Genomic DNA, 21,442 nt, shown 5'->3' on the forward strand with positions numbered 1-21,442 from the left:
CAAAGCCCCATCCCACCTCTCTTCAATAATTCCTAATTTTTTCCAAGCAATGACAATCATTAATCAAAGATTTTTTTGCATATACTGGTAAGGAACCATCGGTTAAATTGTGTCAATAATTGCTGTCAAAATAGGAACTATATTAGGCTGTAAATGTATATCATTTGTATTACAGAAAAGAGAAGCTGTTAGCCGGAAACAAATGTGTCACTAACAAAATTTACTCACCACAACTATAATGGCAGGTGCCAAAGGCATCCTGACATTAAAAATTAAAAATATTAATCGTGGATTTCTTTGACAAATGTATCTAGACTGAAGTAGTCATGTTGTCTAACATCACCAAAATAAAGAAAAAAAATAATCCAGGCAAATATACATATGAAGTGTTCCTTTAACATATTAACATATGATAACCTTGACTGGTATACAGCTCAGGGAGGATAGAGATTACTAGTGTAGTAAACAGCTGTCATATAGAATGTCACCTGACCTTGAGAGCTGGTGTTGTTTACGAGTTAGGAACTATATATATACTCTCTACATGTGTTAAATAGAAATAGACAGGACTTTCTTGAACCCTAAAATAGAACACCACATAAGTAACCCTATACCTACATGTACTCCATAATTCCGGGTGTCTATTACTTAATGACGGGCCAAAAGTTTTTTTAATACTAGATTATCTCCCTTAGTTTGACACTCAGAATCAGACATATCTTAGAGACGAAACTTATAAAGCTCAATTTTATTTACAATTTTAATATTCCTAAGATAGGGGCCCAGTCTTTGTGACCTCATACATTTCAAAATGTATAATTGTACATGTAGTAGCATTTTAATGAAAAGTGGGAAGAAATTTATCTTGGCTGTCAACCACGTATCCATGAACATGGACAGATTATATCATCTACACGTACGTCGTATGTGGGTCTACAGAGAGTAGGTGGCTGTTTAGAACATTCAATATATGTTATAATCAACTTTTGACTAATGAGCATGCTAAACACTAGCTATGCTAACAAACATCCATGGTAAAGCAATATATGTTCCCCCACTAAATATAGTATCAGCGACCTTGACATTGACCCTGATACTTGAACTTGTCTGAGGTGTTATGATCCTTTATCATTGTGTGAAGTTTGACCAGAATCACTCCAGGAATATAACCGCTAGAGCGCTGAAAATCTTTGGTATTACGTACATACATACAAGATGGACAGTAGCGAGCTAATAAACAAACACTTAACTATACATATACATATTACAAATGTGAAATGGCAGTTAGTTCCTTGACTGGGGCACTGACATTTACTGGGGCACTGACATTTAGCTATCTAAAAAAAAAATCTGCAAAAAAATTGGTACTGTCAGCGAAAACCAGTTTATAATGTGTTGTGTAAATAAACTGCACACTCTGTACAAATCTGGGAGTTCACTTTTCCCTAATTCTCTTATCAGTTCCTACAGTCGTGATCGATAGATCAATCCAGTTTTATCATAAATTTGTCTGCAACCTGTGGAGAATGTCCTTGTCCTATTATTAAAGGGGCCGCGGGGGCTGAGTGGTTGAGGTGTCTCGACACTTTATCACTATCCTTCCACCTCTGGGTTGCGAGCTCGAAACCTACGTGGGACAGTTGCCAGGTACTGATCCGTAGGCCGGTGGTTTTTCTCCGGGTACTCCGGCTTTCCTCCACCTCAAAAACCTGGCCCGTCCTTAAATGACCCTGGCTGTTAATAGGACGTTAAACAAAACAAACCAACCAAATCCTATTATTAAAAGTTGGATTGACCACCAGTAGAGAATGGCCTTGTGCTAGAATTGCTCAGCCAAATTCTGATACTGGATTATCTCCCCTAGTTTGAAACTTAGGTTTAGAATCAGACACACCTTGAGACAAAGGACCAGTCTAGTTTAAAGTAAATACAGTTTTATATCAGATATATCTATTGGGAACGGCACCTATTTTTTCTCAAAGAGATAAAAGCATGTTCAAACGAGGCCATTACAGACAATCATGGGTACTGCCATGTAGTCAGCAGTCGGTAGGATTACGAGTGCCCTAAGTTATCTTTGACCTGAGCTATCTGCACTTATGTCTATAACGTAGATAAGTTATGATTCTGAATGAGATAAACAATATGTTGATGTATATTGGATATGTCAGGTGTTTTATAGTCTGATAAATACAAAACAAAGAATCTTTTGATAATTCAGCTAGGATACAGAACATAATTATACAAACATGTACATTTATTTGTAATTTTTACAACTGCATTATATTGTATTAATTTAAGTTTTAATTTTGAAATGGAAATTATTATCTCCAATTTAAACCATAGCCTCCTTGTTAGAACGCCCATAACAACATTCACACCAGTAACAAGCACTTTTTTTTTTACATTTTAAACGATCTGTGTATGCCTGTGCACATCAACAGTTGAAGGACACTCTGCCAGACAAATACATAAAATATCAAAAAATAGCTTTTCTGCATGCATGTACACATATATTTGGTTTATGACCCTGACCTTTGCGAATTTGAATGGTCATGTGATAGCTTTCCTGTCCGATTTGATTTGTTTGCAGAATATGAAAGTGTGGTGTAATACAACACGAATTCTTGGTGAATAGCCATACACAATACAACAGCTACAGACAGGATTCGAGCCATGCTGTCCCCATGAGGTAGTCACTTACAGAGCCCCTGGACGAAATGCTGTCTCCATGAGGTAGATAACTTAAGCCATACACAGTTATACAGATATAGGAACCATGCCGTCCCCATGAGGTGGTCACTTGAAGAGCCCCTGGACCTACAAATTACCCCACCTCACAAAGCCTGGTAAAAAGTCATACACAATACAAAATCTACATAGATAGGAGTCATGCTGTTACCACGAGGTAGACACTACCCCACTTCAAAATCTGGTTTGCAAAGCAGTTCATGTTGAATTTGTCACAAGAGCAATGTAGTTCATCGCCCAATGATATTGATCAAAGCAATGTTGGATCCTCAAATGGTTAAATAGGTCTGACATTTGCCATAAAACATCGTTGAAGTGAAAGCTGAAGGCTATTCAATAACCTTTCTTAATATGCCAGGTAACATTGAAGTTTTATAAGCAAAATATTGTACAATGTTTCCAAAAAACTGCAATACCTATAAAAATTCTGTTCTGTTGTAAATAACATTGTTAAGATTCAAAGTTGTTAGATTATATTTTTTTTTTATTTCAGTAGTTCCAACTTGAGAAGAAACTGAAATATATGACCTTGAATGTTAATCCAGGTAGACTATGTAAAATACTTGTCATGTCAGAAATTTTAACCTACACTTTTTGTATATATACTGCATCATATTTGGTAAAGGAGCCATTTAAGACTGCAGTAATTAGGTAGTGTAAATTGGTCTCCTTTTAACTGTGGCCCATGTAAATATAAGGGACAGAGACGGATGTCATGCTAGTGTGTCTGTGACCCGACATTTCAGTGGGGTAGCACTATAAAACGGGTAAATACAACGAGCCTAAGCCTTACATGTGATTCTTAGGAGGAAGTTATTCAACTGGAAAAAGTTGATGACTCACAAATATATTAGAAATCACCATATTTACCAGTTAATCTTAATTGCATCAACAAAACATAGAAAACACAACTAATCCATGTATATATACAAAAAATATATAAATATAATTGATCATGTAGTAATGATGACAGAACAGACAAGTAAATTGTTGAATTTTCGAGGCAATCTGCCCCTTTATCAAGACACAAGTAAATTACAAACGATCACATATAGACATAGAACATGGAACAGTTACACAAATTTAGTAGATATAGGGTCCATTGTTGACGTGAGAGTGGATCAATGTAAACTAAACAAAGAATGATTATATTGAAACAATACGGGTCCACAGACAGAGACAACGAAAAGACAGAAGAATATCAATAAACAAAAACAACAGATTAGATATACGGGATCACAATATAGGGAGACTAAGTCAAGCATTGCTTCCTTCCTTCAAGTCCAGAAATAGTACATACCAGATGAGAGAGGAACGGAGAATGATAAGTATGATGTAATGAGTCTATACTGTTTTGATTATCAGAAGGCAAACACCTCGAAACCTTGGCAAGGCATCAAAGTGTTTCTTAAGTGAGCACTGCATGCACAATTGAGTGTAAACTGGTAGTAATGTATATACATGAAGAAGAATAGTTCATACTTAACATCAGAGGACAATGACACAGTTGCAAGGTCACATTGTAACGGTAACACAACAATGGATCATACAAGCTACATGTAGGTCACATGTATGTAAATACAACATGCAAGGTCATGTGACAATGATTTATACAAGGTCACATGAGGATGGTTCATACAAGGTCACATGACAATGGTCCATACAATGTCACTTAAGCATTGAACTGCTTTCATTTGGAAGTTATGGGCTGATGAATGCCAACTGGATAAAGGCAAATTTAATGAAGCGCTAGCGTGCTTCATGTTGAATTTGCCTTTGTCCAGTTGGCATTCATCAGCCCATAACTTCCAAATGAAAGCAGTTCAATGCTTATATTTACATTTGACAACAATTTTTAAAGACTATATCCAGGAATTTTGCTCCTATGATGAATGAACAAATTATTATCGTCAAAGACGGAACAGCCTTTTCAACAGCAATCTTTCGTTATCGCCGATGTAACAATTATGACGTCACTATAGTAATGACATCATAATAAAGATTTGGAAGTTATGGACTCGTAACTTTCAAGTGAGCTTGGTAAAGTTATATAGTGGGGCTGCAGTTTAAATGTAAATATATGACAATAGTTTCTATAAGGTCACATGACAATGGTTCATTCAAGGTCACATGACAATGGTTCCTATAAGGTCACATCACAATGGTTCCTACAAGGTCACACAACAATTGCTTTATACAAGGTTTATACAAGGTCACATGATGATGGTTCATACCAAGTCACGTGACAATGGTTTAAACAATCTGGGTTACATGAAAACCATTGCTATCCTTGTAAGTTGAAATGACCAAGTACCTGTCTGCCACATCGGCCAATCAAAATCAAGGATGAAAGGGCATTTTAAAGGATCAGCACCAAGTACATTATAGAAAATGCCTTGTAATCTAATTGTACAGGTATCATATCTGCATGTAGAATATTTAGATGATATTTTACTCTCTAAACACTATTCTAATCAAATGCAATAAATCATCAGGTGATTTCAGCATGATAAGGCAAATATCGGTATAAGTATGGCCTGATGAAATCAGGTGATTTGGCAATTGTACATGTCAATTGCTATTATGACACTCCTATTCTATATAATCTGGCTCAATATATACCCATTGGAGCCAGGAGAGCGAGTTAAAATATCTAAACATATTCTAATCTCGGGTTATTATGGCAGCCTTTCCTTTAGCTGGCAGTGTATAGCAGTATGTGTATTAAATCAACTGCATAAAAAATAAGATTAATTATTATAGAATGTCCTGATATGAATTATTTATAGTCTGTATGTAAAACATTTAATGCCAAATTAGACCGGTGTTTAAGTCTCTAATCTGTGTATCAAAGTCACATACGCCGCCATTCTACAAGGCTTTTATAACAAAATCTACGAGGCAGAAAGATTTGAACATTTCAATCAAATTCAAAAGGAGCTTCCACAATGACATTAAAGTATTTTTAATGAAACAAGAGATCCCAGAGGGATCTTGGCGCCCACCATTGAATGATCTTTATAGATTCCATGTCAGATTGATCTTTTCCCTACTTTTCCCTTCCTCTAAGACTTACTAATCTGTGTAAATTCAGAAACAGCCCTCTAGTACTTTTCAAACAAGGGGAACCTATATATAAAATTTAAGATTTAGCGATAATGGCTGTCTGTCGGCCATGTTGTTTTCTAATTTGTCTCAAAATGCAAAACTAGGCACTGAGGGGAACTTACATATGAAGTTTGAAAAAGATCCCTTCATTACTTTCTGAGAAATAGCGATAACAAACTTCAATTGTCAAAATCCAAGATGGCTGCCTGTCGGCCATGTTGTTTTCCGATTGGTCTCAGAATGCAATATGCATATAACTAGGCACCAAGGGGAACCTACATATGAAATTTCTGAAAGATCCCTTCATTAGTTTCTAAGAAATAGTGATAACAAACTTCAATTGTCAAAATCCAAGATGGCTGCCTGTCGGCCATGTTGTTTTCTAATTTGTCTCAAAATGCAATATGCATAACAAGGCACCAAGGGGAACCTGCATATGAAATTTCATAAAGATCCCTTCAGTGCTTTCTGAGAAATAGCGATAACAAACTTCAATTGTCAAAATCCAAGATGGCTGCCTGTCGGCCATGTTGTTTTCCGATTGGTCTCAAAATGCAAAATGCATAACTAGGCACCAAGGGGAACCTACATATGAAATTTGAGAAAGATCCCTTCAGTGCTTTCTGAGAAATAGTGATAACAAACTTCAATTGTCAAAATCCAAGATGGCTGCCTGTCGGCCATGTTGTTTTCAGATTGGTCTCAGAATGCAATATGCATATAACTAGGCACCAAGGGGAACCTACATAACAAATATGAAAAAGATCCCTTTAGTACTTTCACAGAAATAGCGATAACAAACTTCAATTGTCAAAATCCAAGATGGCTGCCTGTCAGCCATGTTGTTTTCAGATCGGTCTCAAAATGCAATATGCATAACTAGGCACTAAGGGGAACCTACATATGAAATTTGAGAAAGATCCCTTCAGTGCTTTCTGAGAAATAGCGATAACAAACTTCAATTGTCAAAATCCAAGATGGCTGCCTGTCGGCCATGTTGTTTTCCGATTGGTCTTAAAATGCAATATGCATAACTAGGCACCAAGGGGAACCTACATATGAAATTTGAGAAAGATCCCTTCAGTACTTTATCAGAAATAGCGATAACAAACTTCAATTGTCAAAATCCAAGATGGCTGCCTGTCGGCCATGTTGTTTTCAGATCGGTCTCAAAATGCAATATGCATAACTAGGCACCAAGGGGAACCTACACATGAAATTTAAAAAAAGATCCCTTCAGTACTTTCTGAGAAATAGCAATAACAAACTTCAATTGTCAAAATCCAAGATGGCTGCCTGTCGGCCATGTTGTTTTCTAATTTGTCTCAAAATGCAATATGCATAACAAGGCACCAAGGGGAACCTGCATATGAAATTTCATAAAGATCCCTTCAGTGCTTTCTGAGAAATAGCGATAACAAACTTCAATTGTCAAAATCCAAGATGGCTGCCTGTCGGCCATGTTGTTTTCCGATTGGTCTCAAAATGCAAAATGCATAACTAGGCACCAAGGGGAACCTACATATGAAATTTGAGAAAGATCCCTTCAGTGCTTCCTGAGAAATAGTGATAACAAACTTCAATTGTCAAAATCCAAGATGGCTGCCTGTCGGCCATGTTGTTTTCAGATTGGTCTCAGAATGCAATATGCATATAACTAGGCACCAAGGGGAACCTACATAACAAATATGAAAAAGATCCCTTTAGTACTTTCACAGAAATAGCGATAACAAACTTCAATTGTCAAAATCCAAGATGGCTGCCTGTCGGCCATGTTGTTTTCAGATCGGTCTCAAAATGCAATATGCATAACTAGGCACTAAGGGGAACCTACATATGAAATTTGAGAAAGATCCCTTCAGTGCTTTCTGAGAAATAGCGATAACAAACTTCAATTGTCAAAATCCAAGATGGCTGCCTGTCGGCCATGTTGTTTTCCGATTGGTCTCAAAATGCAATATGCATAACTAGGCACCAAGGGGAACCTACATATGAAATTTGAGAAAGATCCCTTCAGTACTTTATCAGAAATAGCGATAACAAACTTCAATTGTCAAAATCCAAGATGGCTGCCTGTCGGCCATGTTGTTTTCAGATCGGTCTCAAAATGCAATATGCATAACTAGGCACCAAGGGGAACCTACACATGAAATTTGAGAAAGATCCCTTCAGTACTTTCTGAGAAATAGCAATAACAAACTTCAATTGTCAAAATCCAAGATGGCTGCCTGTCGGCCATGTTGTTTTCCGATTGGTCTCAAAATGCAATATGCATAACTAGGCACCAAGGGGAACCTGCATATGAAATTTGAGAAGGATCCCTTCAGTACTTTCTGAGGATTAGCGATAACAAGAATTGTTTACGGACGGACGGAGGGACGGACGGACGGACCACGGACGCAGGGCGATTTGAATAGCCCACCATCTGATGATGGTGGGCTAATAAAAAGACAATAATGTTTGTTTTGCCAAAAAAATTCAGCTTAAAATTGGCCAAGATGCTAATGATATTGCAGTGATCATTTGCAGAAAAGACCGGAGGGAAATATTGCAAAATTTAGTTTACAACATTTTCGAATGGCAAAAAAACCCCACTTAAAGCTAATATCAATGGAAACTAACGTAATCTTTCTTGTTCACAAAATGTTGACACAGATGGAGGGGTGTTTAACTGTGGGAGGAAACCAGAGTGCCCGGGGGGGAGGGGGTCGAATCGATCCACCATACCCTAGCTAGGCCAAAGGCAAGCATGTTACCACTGTGCCCCCCATCTGCCCTTAAGATGGGTTCTCAAGGCAAGATGGATTCTCTATCAAGACGATGATGATGTATGCATGAATAGCAGTTGATGACAAGAGATCCCAGAGGGATCTTGGCGCCCACCATTGAATGATCTTTATAGGTTCCATGTCAGATTGATCTTTTCCCTACTTTTCCCTTCCTCTAAGTCTTACTTATCTGTGTAAATTCAGAAACAGCCCTCTAGTACTATTCAAACAAGGGGAACCTATATATAGAATTTAAGATTTAGCTATAATGGCTGTCTGTCGGCCATGTTGTTTCCGTATTGGTCCCAGTATGCAAAACTAGGCACTGAGGGGAACCTACATATGAAATTTGAAAAAGATCCCTTCAGTACTTTCACAGAAATAGCGATAACAAACTTCAATTGTCAAAATCCAAGATGGCTGCCTGTCAGCCATGTTGTTTTCTGATTAGTCTCAAAATGCAATATGCATAACTAGGCACTGAGGGGAACCTGCATATGTAATTTCAGAAAGATCCCTTCATTACTTTCTGAGAAATAGCGATAACAAATTTTAATTGTCAAAATCCAAGATGGCTGCCTGTCAGCAATTTTGTTTTCTGATTGGTCTCAAAATGCAATATGCATAAGTAGGCACCAAGGGGAACCTCCATATGAAATTTGAGAAAGATCCCTTCAGTTCTTTCACAGAAAAAGCGATAACAAATTTCAATTGTCAAAATCCAAGATGGCTGCCTGTCGGCCATGTTGTTTTCCGATTGGTCCCAAAATGCAATATGCATAACTAGGCACCAAAGGGAACCTACATATGAAATTTGAGAAATATCCCTTCAGTACTTCCTCAGAAATAGCGATAACAAACTCCAAATGTCAAAATCCAAGATGGCTGCCTGTCGGCCATGTTGTTTTCTGATCGGTCCCAAAATGCAATATGCATAACTAGGCACCAAGGGGAACCTACATATGAAATTTGAGAAAGATCTCTTCAATACTTTCTCAGAAATAGAGATAACAAACTTCAATTGTCAAAATCCAAGATGGCTGCCTGTCGGCCATGTTGTTTTCCGATCGGTCCCAAAATGCAATATGCACAACTAGGCACCAAGGGGAACCTACATATGAAATTTGAGAAAGATCCCATCAGTACTTTCTCAGAAATAGCGATAACAAGCATTGTTTACGGACGGAGGGACGGACGGACGGACGGACGGACGGACGGACGGACGGACGACGGACCACGGACGCAGGGCGATTTGAATAGCCCACCATCTGATGATGGTGGGCTAATAAAAACAGGAAAACCAACGCGATGAATGGCAATTATGCATTTTCGAGGTATACAGAATATCAGCTGGCTATTATCAGCTGTGCGAGAAAAAAAAAATCTATTAAAGCTATTCAGAGTTGTGTACGAGTAAACAAACCTCAAGGTCAAGGAGATCTTCCATATACACAACTGATTACAATCAGCGATAGATGTTTTAGGGTAGGTAGGTAGGCAAATAGCCAGGCCATATTGCCAGTACTATATACTGTCTACAGCATCAAGAGAGATTATAGGGCCGTTCTTATAAAGGTGAAGGTCGAATCAGATTTTGATTAAGTTGTCAAAATATCTGTACTTTTAGACGTAATTGATTTCAAAATGAAACTGCATCTTTATGTAGTCAACATCAGCTTGTCAATTTCAATTACATGCATGTTGATTTTATACCCAGAAATGCCAAGCCAGCAAACTGATACCTCTCAGCCCTTACACTTAAAGTGAGAAGCATTACCCAGTAATGCTGTACAATGCACATGCATTTTGTATTTATTGAAAAAAATGTGAATAGGTTATTTTATATATTTAAGATATCTACCTTATTTAAAGTTATTTACAATTGGTTATTCTTGAATGTTAAAATGTCAAAGAACAGATTCAGATATTGACAGGGTTTTTCCTGAAGGTTTTTTTTGGCCCGACAATGGCCCAAATTTCCAACTGAAATTATTTAAAATCTTAGCCAAATTCAAAATTTTGCAGTATACCTTGAACGCCCAAATGTTAAGTTCTTCCCAAACTACAGCAAAAAGTTCCCATCTAAAACCTTTGAAATACTTTTGAATAGCTAGATCACTTCATTTAGAACAAAGAAAATCATAATAGTTAATTCCATTTCATTGATACTAAGATTACATTCTAAAAATAAATTTCATTATATTATAATGCTGACAACTCTTATCCTAAATAATATGTATGAAAGCTTTCAATATGAAGGCTGGCCCCATTCAATAACAGTTTTATTTATTTTTTATCAAGGCCGGGGTCACCTTAACAGCAACGTACATACAATAACAATTTTATTTACTTGACCCTGAGGTCGAGGTGACCTTGTTAACAGTGAACTTGTATGATACAACTGTGTCGTTCTTGTTTACTGAACAAACCGCCAATTCAGGCAAAACGTCACGTAGCTCAGTCATATTAAGACCAGGTAGCGTCGTCCCAGATATTTGTTAGCTTTACCCTGCATTCTTAACAGAAATTCTAAATATATTTTACTACCAAAGATTATCTCAATATCCTCTGTTTATATTCACATTTCCTAAAGAAAATGTCATTCCTAAATGGCCGTGTCATACATATAATTACTGGTAGTTTGTATCTGTTTGTATAGACAGGCCTTGTTTGTAGACAGGCCTACGTGCAGTATGAAGGTTGGCCAGGATCAGGTCGGCAAGGGTGATGTTTACGATCTATATAGTACAATAACAAAATATCTGTATGAATCGACTTCATAAACAGGTGGAGGTCGTCTTCAAACAACCCCAGACACATTCCTTAATGGTGAAATAATAATCTTTATTTTTATTTTTACAGAACCACCTATAAAACCCAGCGACATTTTCTTATCGTGATAAAATGCCTTACATGTGCCAAAGTATGAACATGTTACTGCAGACTGTAGCGAAAAACAAAAACAGGTACATGTCATTCTAAAAATAGCTCTTGCCTAATCTTTTGACAGGGTGACCCGACCCAATACACAAGGGCAACGACCTTCTGACTTGGGGTGAATGCCCTGTGTAATTAGAAGCATCTATCTGAAACAAGTGCCTTCTTTATGTACCGGTGTGCAGGGCAAATGTTTTGAAATGTAGCTTTAGTTAAACAGTACAGATTCGGTAAAGTTGATCCTGGTCAGCAGTAGTCTTGACCATGACCATGGCTTGGCCATCAAAAATGGTCAAACATTTTTTTTGGCAATAGTCAATGTCAGCTATATATATATATATATTATATTACATTTTTACCAGTGAAATATCTAAAAAAAAATCATTCTATAAAAGTGACATTTTTCACTAATGAGAAATATCACTTTTTCTGAAATTTTTCTTTTTTCAATTTTTCTGATTTGATCAATCAAAAACACTGCTTACAAGCAAAAAAGGAGAAATTCAAAAGCTGACCCAGTATATTTTGCTATAGAGACCAACCAACCAATTGTTTTCCCATAGAGTGTTAACGTTTTGGAGTATTTCATTCAAATTCTTGAATTCAATATGACAATTATGGTTTATAACAAAAGTTTAGGGTCTGATATAACACCTAATCAAAAAAAAAAGTTGGGTCCTTCAGCTCAAATTTTCTCCAGGGTAGCCATTTTGAAAATAGGTGAATTTCGCAGTAAAAATTCTCAAAAATCTTAAATGTTTACCTGTTTACTATTATTACGTGAACTTTTGGGAAAAAAAACCAATCGGACTTACGAAATTTATATCAACATTTCTTATTGATAGTTACCTATCAGGCTACATATCTATTTTCCCACTTCATAACATACTGGCCAATCAGTGGCTGCCAGACATTTCATCCTTTGCTCAACTTTCTATACACAGGGGCTGTTTCAAAAATATATTTTTTCAATTGGTTGGTTGTTCCCTATTAAAATATAATAAACAGAATATCGAACAGTATGTTCACTGACTTCAGTAATACCAAATATATTTTACTCGTTTGGCTAGCTAATATTTTGAAATTTTTCATTTAGCACTGCTGAAAAATATCAAAATATTAGCCCCACTTGTGAAATAAAATTTAATTTGGTGTTACTGCAGACACTGTAAGCGCTGAATTAGTAACCACGGCCATGATATATATATATATAACCATGGCTAGATTACTCCAGTCAGTCCGCCTGGGTGGAATTGACATTTCACGACTGAATCAGTATGAATACACAAATAACTATTATATATTATGCCTATCTGCGGTAAAGCAATTTACGGAATTTTCAGTGCATGAAGGAATAAATAATTCAGACTCGTAACCATGAAACGGAAGATGTTAAAATTGACAAGCTATATAAAATTGCCTTCTTAGTTTAATATGGAATGTACAGTCTACAGCAAAATTACTAATCATTTTGCACTGTCATACATACATATGTTGAACTTAAATCAACATAATTTATCTTTTATTTACAGCAAAACAAGTTGTTTTCCTTAAACTTGGAATTATTTACCATGCAAATTAGTAGTTTGTTACGCATGCAGTAAAAACATAAACCAAACCTGTGTTTAGTACATCCGACCAAGGACATTTGCGGACGTACATCCTACCAAGGATATTTGCTGACGTATTGTCATACAGTAATAATACATCATTATCTTATATTCCCCACGGCCTCATCTTACACAGTCTTGCTGTATCAAAAAGTTTTAAATGGATTTCTTAAAACAACCCTTCAGAGCAAACGCCTTCGCTTTTTCCAAATCAACCCATATATACATTGAATATATATGTACAATGTATTTGATATTTATTACTTAGATTTTTTCAAGTTAGCCACAATTTTTTTTTATCAGTTTTATGATAAAATTAGCAATGAAGACCCTTCAATGCCCATTAGCCGTTGACGCTTCCCAATTTATTTTTTTATCATTTTATGATAAAATCCGCAATGCTAACCCTTAAATGAAATGTCCATAGGCCCGAGAACCAAGCAATTATTTTGTTCGGCCTAATGATTAAATTCACCATAAATATAGACCCAGGGTTGAAATTTTAGGTTGATCATAAACAACCCAACGAAATGTAAAGTGCGGCATTAATCCAAATTCTGACTTAAGTTTATATTAAGACAATATTATGGCAGTAAAGATGTTGACGGAGAGATTTATACCACTATAGCTTCTAATTACCGTACCAAATCGGTCCGCATCACCGAAATTAGATCTTAATTACTTCAGAGGTTTTTTAAAATTGATTTTTCATATTTAAGAAATTACTTTGCTATGTTATCAAAGCAGGCATAAATTGGCAGCGATATTAATATTGATTAAGTTTATATATTCAAATCCCTTCGGCTGCTGCATTATTTTGTACAGTAATGGTCTCGAGTTCTGGATCGATTGTGTGCTGCTTCTTAATTTAATTCGATGTTTTTTTTCAAATGACCATGATTTGAAGAAATATTTTTACTTTGTGGATGAAAGTTACGTAAAAATCATTTTTGCTATCTCTTGTTTGTGTTTACGTTTTCACATATACTCCACAGGGTTACCTCGCTGTTGCCAGGGAAAAGATTAATAGAATCTTTCACCCCCTTGGGGGTGAGACGAGGGAATCTCAATCCGAGGGGAAGATTCTTAAGTTGCTAAACACCGGGCTTGCTGAGTGTTTGGCAGCTTAATTATCTTACCCCGAGGGTTGAGATTCACCTGTCTCACTACCATGGGGGTGAATGATTATTTTTCTCTTACCCTGTTTACCCTCTTATGTATCTAATATTGACGTTACATCAATGCAAGGAAATGTTGACGTGATTGAATTGTCTACGTGATGTCATGGCACTGTTGATGTGAAGAAATACAATTGTTGAGAACATGAGAAGAGCATGTGTAGCTTGTCTTTTCCCAATGACGAGATAAGAAAATCTCACCCCGGTAAAACTGGATATCTCTATCCAGGGTAAGAGAAAAATTGATCTCACACAGGGGGTAAAGACAGCCGGCACGCTGTATATGACGTTGCTCATAATAACGTAATGTCATCATTTTGCGTTGAGTAACCAAGTCATAAATGATGACATCATTAATTTTGATGCACATTCCAAGAAGCACTGCAGATGGCCATGGCGTAATGAAAAAATTTCACAAAAGCTTACATTTGCTTGCAAGTATGTGAGAAAAATAATCAAACATGAGTCTGTTCTGCGAACAAGGATATCTCGACCCTCGTGTAAGAGTTAAATTTGGCTGGCCAGCACTCAGCAATCCTCATGCTGACTCCAGGCCAAACTCTTACACGAGGGTAGAGATATATCCCTGTTCACACAACAGATCCACGTTAGATTCTATTACTCTGTCCCAAAGTTACAATTGTATTAATAAGATATTAATTAAATGGGAGTAAGTACCTGGTTCATGTCTGTGTTTGTGAGACTTACCCTGTTTCTAAAGTTTCCTCCTCCACCAATACCCCTTCTGTATCTTCGTTTACTTGTAGGAACACATATTTATCCATGTTTGGTCGCACGGCTGTAATAAGACACACAGATTCGGTATTATCACCTATTCTCATAACAAAAGTGACAGTATTGAAGGATTTTTTATCTTCACACCAGTCTATGAGCTCCAAGGCAAAAACAAAACATTTGGCAGCTTATACTTCAAGGTATAATAGAATTTGAGTATTTCCAAATAATTTGTAAGTTTTTCATGAGCTGTATAACAAGTAAATTTGAATGCATGTCATGGTATCTGAATCTAATTGAAAAATTGTGCTTCTGAAAATATTTTGACTTTGAAACACCTTGACAATGTCATACAAACAATCACAACTACGACACTCACAGTTCCAGTCGAGACATTGGGTTTATTAACCTTCGACCCCTTGACATGACCTAATATCATTGCTGATGTAATATTAACCTTCGACCCTTGACATGACCTTATATTGACACTGATGTCATTAACTTTTGACCCCTTGACATGACCTTATATTGACACTAATGTCGTATTAACCTATGACCCTTGACATAACCTTATATTGACACTGATGTCATATTAAACTTTGACCCCTTGACGTATAACTATATTGACACTGATGTCCTATTAACCTTCGACCCCTTGACATGACTTTATATTGACACTTATATTTATATTGTCACATTAACCTTTGACCCCTTAACAAAGGTTAACACCTGCTGAGGTCTTACTTTGCTGATACTTCTTTAAAAACATTTCATTAAATGTTCCTCAATTCAAAAACTGAGGATTTTTTTTTCTAAAATCAAAGGAAAAGTTTCCTGAGCTTGGTAGTTGTAACAATACAGATTTTAGATCTCAGGGTAGGATTCCTGAATGAACGATGACAAATCTGGAATTTGGGCATTTGATAATCCTACCCAACAGTTGGACTTTCTTGTTATAGAAATGTACTTTCAAGATCACAGGGAAAATCTATTTTATCCATTAATATCTATCTCTCCCACACAGACAGCAGTATGTATTTTTGATGTATAGTTTCCCTACTCTGCTCCTTGAACCCTTGACAGATCAGTTATAGATTTTTACTGGCTTATGCTAAAGCATTCAACTACCTTGCAATTCAATTTAAACATTGCAAAAAAAAAATTAAAAACGTAAAATTTCCATTTTTTCTCCCCATATTTTTTCTTCTCAAAAGAAAGAGTAACAAGAAAAATCTTTAAAAAAGATAAACGGCATAGTTTTAAAGTTGGTGGTTATAATGTAAACCTGCTGGTGAAATAAATCAACGAACTGATAACAACAGTCGGACCTTGTTATCTCGAAGCAGGAAGAATTATCTGTTCGGAAATCACATAGCAACATATAATCTTAAAAAATTAAATTCACAACTGAAATATTATTGAGTCTATTTATAAACATAGATACAGTCCCATTTCCAGCCATCAGGAGAGCTCGAGATAACAAGGTCCAATTGAAATTGTAATTGCAATTGTAATTCATTGCAAAGTATTTACAAAATGAGCAAATTTATTTATAGCTTGTTCAGGAGAGGGCCTCGATAAGTTTTAGAACTTGTGCCCCAATCCTATTTGTCATTATGAACCAATCAAAGGCAAATAAAATATGTTTAAACCAATAACAAAATTATATCAGTTTGAATAATTTTTGGTGATAATAAGACTGCATTGGAATCAGGAATATAGTTTTATCAATGTGTCATTTGAAAAGATACATTCTCTTATTCAGCATGCATTCGTTTTTAACCGCATATCTGCATTTTGCATTTACCGCTACATTGACCAATCACATACAATGTACTTCATCTTGACCAGTAACGCCACCTGTCACATCATATCCGGGGCCAAAAGAATATTATACGGTTATGCCGAAAAATGTATCTATGCACTATACATAGGAGTTATTTACGATGTATTAAAGTTAATAAATGCATGTAACAAAGCCCTGGCCACATGTAACATGCATTGTTACGAACACAGCCTCGTCAGTCAATAAAACAGTTAGGACTTCACCGAGGATGGTGAGCGCCCTCGTAAAATCAATCTTGTGAATCTGACTCATGCTGCCGGTAATACGCCTGAAACATGTGTTACCCAATAGATTTATGTTACTGGAAACATTTGATTCAATTAAAACCTCAGCTAGATACATTGTTTTACTAGCAAGTATTTTAGCAGGAGAATAAAATCTATGGTTACCACACGAACATGTAATTAAAGATTTCACACAAGTACCGCCAATAAACTTTAATTAATCAGAGTATCCTATGACCCCACCACCATATATCAGACATTCTGACAGATAGAATCGATAGTTTGTTTCTTTTGTTGTGGCTAGGGCGTCACTTGAGCTTACAGAGAGTATATCATGTTTTTATTTAATTTTCATTTTTTACGACGGGTAAACTGAATTTCAGGCGTAATATAAGTACTATATATTTAGATATAATATATGTGTGAATCAATTTAATTAATTCATAATTCATACAAGAGGCCCAGAGGGCCTGTATCGCTCACCTGGATTTCACGAGATATGAAACAAGAATGATGATTAAGTATATTTGTCACTTGGTATTGCTATGTCAATATAACATATGCATTTTATATGGGTACGTGAGGTTTTTATGCCAAAAAATACATTAATTCATGAAATGAAATTGACTTTTGGCGCAACCTAATAGGGAATCTGTTACCACACAAATGTGAGTGATATCCATTGCTTAGTTTCAGAAAAGAAGTTGTTTAAACCAATTGACCCCTATTGACCCTGCCCTCTGTACCCCTGGGGGGGGGGGCAGCAGTTCCTTCCTTTGCTACCAGTCAAACACGAGCTGTTTCAGAGAAGAAGTTGATCATATCAATTTAGCCAAATTGACCCCTTTTAGCCCCACCACTCAGTCCCCTGGTGGCCCCTGGTCAACCCTAAGATTTGTACTTTGAATCCCCATCCCCATGATCATGCTATCATACAAATGTGAGTGATATCCATTGTTTAGTTTCAGAGAAGAAGATGTTTATATCAATTTAACCAAATTGACCCCTTTTGGTCCCGCCCCTCAGCCCCATCATTTGTCAAATTTTGAATCCCCGCCCTATAGTGATGCTACCAGGCAAATAAGAGAAGAAGTTGTTAATATGAATATAGCTATATTGACCCATTTTGGCCCCGCCCCTCAGGCCCCTGGGGGGTCAGCCCCACCATTTGTACAATTTTGAATCCTCACCCCATAGTGATGCTACCAGGCAAATAGGAGCAATATCCATTGCTCCGTTTCATAGAAGAAGTCGTTTATATTAATAGAGCCAAATTGACCCCTTTTGGCCCCACCCCTCAGCCCCACCATTTGTACAATTTTTAGTTGCCATGCCATAGGGATGCTTCTGACCAAATTTGGTCAAATTCTGATCAGTAGTTATGAAGAAGAAGTCAATTATTGACGGACGGACGACAGACGACGGACGGACGGACGGACGGACGGACGCAACGGTATGGCATAAGCTCACCTTGGTCCTTCGGACCAGGTGAGCTAATAATTATTCATCATACATAGATCTTTTTTAAATGGACTGAATCGAATTCAAACAAATTTGAACTCAATTTCAACTTAAAAGATATTAAGAAATCTATCTGATCTCTAAGTTTAAATTACTCCATTGTATTTTTCACATTACACATAAGGTCAACAAAACACCCTGGCAATGTGATCTCTGGTCTGGATCAACAGGTGTGAAAATAGACAATGATCCCTTTAATATATACTGTAAATACTGGATGAACACCCACTACCTATAGTACTGGATGAGAGAATTGTCTGGATAAAATGGCAGGGCTTTTTCTCGCTGGTTAAGGAAAGGGCCTTTTTGTCTCATTTTGGGAAGAAAATTGGTGAATTGGGACAGATTTTTTCAGGAGTAAACTGCAAATTTTGGGAATTTGGCTTTAAAATGAAATAATTTCAATTGGAAATGGGGCCCATTTACGGCCCCAAAAAGCCCACAGAAAAAGCCCTGAATGGTTGGACGTCTTTGAAAGCACCAAACTTTACATGGCTGTCTTAACAAGCCATTCTAAAATTAACAAACATAAAATATAAGTTTAATTGTTTCAGTGTGATGATTTTAATTTTTATGATTGTACCAAAATTTTGAAGAAAGAAAAAAACATTTTTCACAGAAATTTTTAGGCAGATATCTAATTATCATAACCAATTTTCTCCACAATTCTGCTTTTTACTTCTCTTATTTTTAGAGATTTTACTCCATTCTTAAAACAGGGTTCACCCTGGACCCAAAAATCAAGGGCCATTTTGACAAGATTTCAGAAATCGTATTTGCCAAAACACAGAAAATTGAAGAAATTTGTGAGTTTTGGTGGGCCACTTTGGAAAATATGGGACAAATGGCCCCATGGCCCCCTCCAGAGTTATCCCTGTTAAAACCACTTAAAAGAAATACCTTTGAAATTAACAGCCTGTACAGAACCTGACCTCAGTTTATGATCATTAATAATTTCAATTATTAGGAATATGGATTACCTGTTTACAATTGTGTAAAGATGTGTAACCCGGTGTGAAGGTCACTGAGCTTAACATGTCCAAATCTCCAAGAAACAAGACACTTAGTTAAATCTAGAGGTTATTCGAGGTGAGGTCTCACAAGGTCAAAGGTCACGTCTCCAAGGGTTAAAGGTCAACATGTCTGGATAGCCTGGTAACCGGACATGAACTTATCATTTCATTGATAAATGAAAGTCTAACGACATGTAGACATGTATACCTCAGTAGATGTGGATGTCCCTCGAATGTATTGACTCAGGAGTTTTATCTTAATCTATAACAGACCGTATGTAAATAGAGATCGTGTGTTTAGTGACAGTATCAACCGGTGCTGTATAAGCTCCGGGGAAAACTAACCTCCTCGCACAACCTTGTCACTAGATTGCGGTGATAATCAACTGATAAATGCTATTCTCTATGAAAAATAAATTCACATGGTTAACACATACTGCAAATTAATGCATGTATACAAGCCTTTTTTTATCTTATCTATACAGGGTGTATTACATATACCTGCCAAACATACCTATTTGGAATAAGCCCCACCCCACCCTTTTGACATTCACTGTTATAGTAAATTATCCATATTTTCAAAAATTCCTATAAGTCCACAAATTTTTTTAATATATAATATGAAGTTTTGCATGTTAAGTATTGTATTTAGTTAGTCAAAAGGAGGAATATTTCTTTTCTTTTTTTCCCTTGGTAAATTTTTATATGCACAATATATATACTCTCATGGATAGAATTTCCCAGAAGTTTGAATGACATTATTTGTCCTCCCTTTATAAAACAGACATACAATCTTCTGACAGTAGGCCTAGGTTTGACTCTTAGTAAAGAATTTGGGAAAAATTTGTGTTAGATTTTTAAAGATGATTTCCAAATAAACTGCACAGATTGATATTATTGTAATGTTTTATGTGTCCGACAACTTGGTAAAAATATTGATTGTTGTTCCAATTATATTCTATCATCTTGTGCTTTCATGTGAAAAATGAATAATATTTGCGTGAATAATCACAATTTTATGTAACAGACACGGGACCTAACAGATCATCCCACTACATTTATTTTATGACTATCTCCAGTATCTGTCGGCTATCTTTCCCGTACCTAAATATAGTAACATAGTGCTCATAGTTATCTCCTTAATGTTTGAACTAGATATACATGTATACCCTGCAGTTTATGAAAGTTAACATTTGTTTTTATCATAAAACAGTACGATTTCCTTAGGGGTGTTCACATGTACCGGTATATATACACCTTAAATTGTGTCTAGAATGTACGTAAGGATAGAAGAGTTACTTCCCTTTGTATTGAATTGTTTAATACCTCGTACAATAGTCACTAGCCGTCTTCTAATCAGAATCACTCAAACATGAAGATGGAAATGCTTAAGCTTGATCGATCATCAGTTTTATCTATCCGATGGATGATCTATTAAAATAAGTTAATTTTTAATTATCTTTCTTTGGTATTTAAATGTTGTTTTTTTTCATATGTCTTCATAGTGCTTCCTGCACCGTTCCAGTCATCTAGAAGCTTGTATTTTATATTATATAAGTGACACCCACAATCAAGCGATCGATTGCGACAGGTTTTTCTCATATGTTATACCAATCAGTTAATATTGTTTTGTTTCATGATGTTGGGCATTTCTGATGAAACGTGATTACAGATTTCTTACTAGATTAATTGGTTAAGCATCTGAAACAAGCGACACTCGACGAACTTGATTAATCAGAACACCATTGCTC

At 36.2% G+C, this 21,442-nt stretch overlaps 1 protein-coding gene across 1 annotated transcript in view; it reads right to left on the bottom strand.

Annotated features, from left to right (window-relative positions):
- Positions 1 to 21,442, bottom strand: part of LOC117339476 (DNA replication complex GINS protein SLD5-like) — a 47,740-nt gene that overhangs the window by 20,747 nt on the left and 5,551 nt on the right. Inside the window, exon 6 of the mRNA XM_033901085.1 lies at positions 15,061 to 15,151. Within this exon, the coding sequence (XP_033756976.1) occupies positions 15,061 to 15,151 (91 nt within the window). The remainder of the gene's footprint in view (positions 1 to 15,060; positions 15,152 to 21,442) is intronic.

This window comes from Pecten maximus, chromosome 12 (genome assembly GCF_902652985.1).
Source record: "Pecten maximus chromosome 12, xPecMax1.1, whole genome shotgun sequence".
In the NCBI taxonomy this organism is placed as follows: Eukaryota; Metazoa; Mollusca; class Bivalvia; order Pectinida; family Pectinidae; genus Pecten; species Pecten maximus.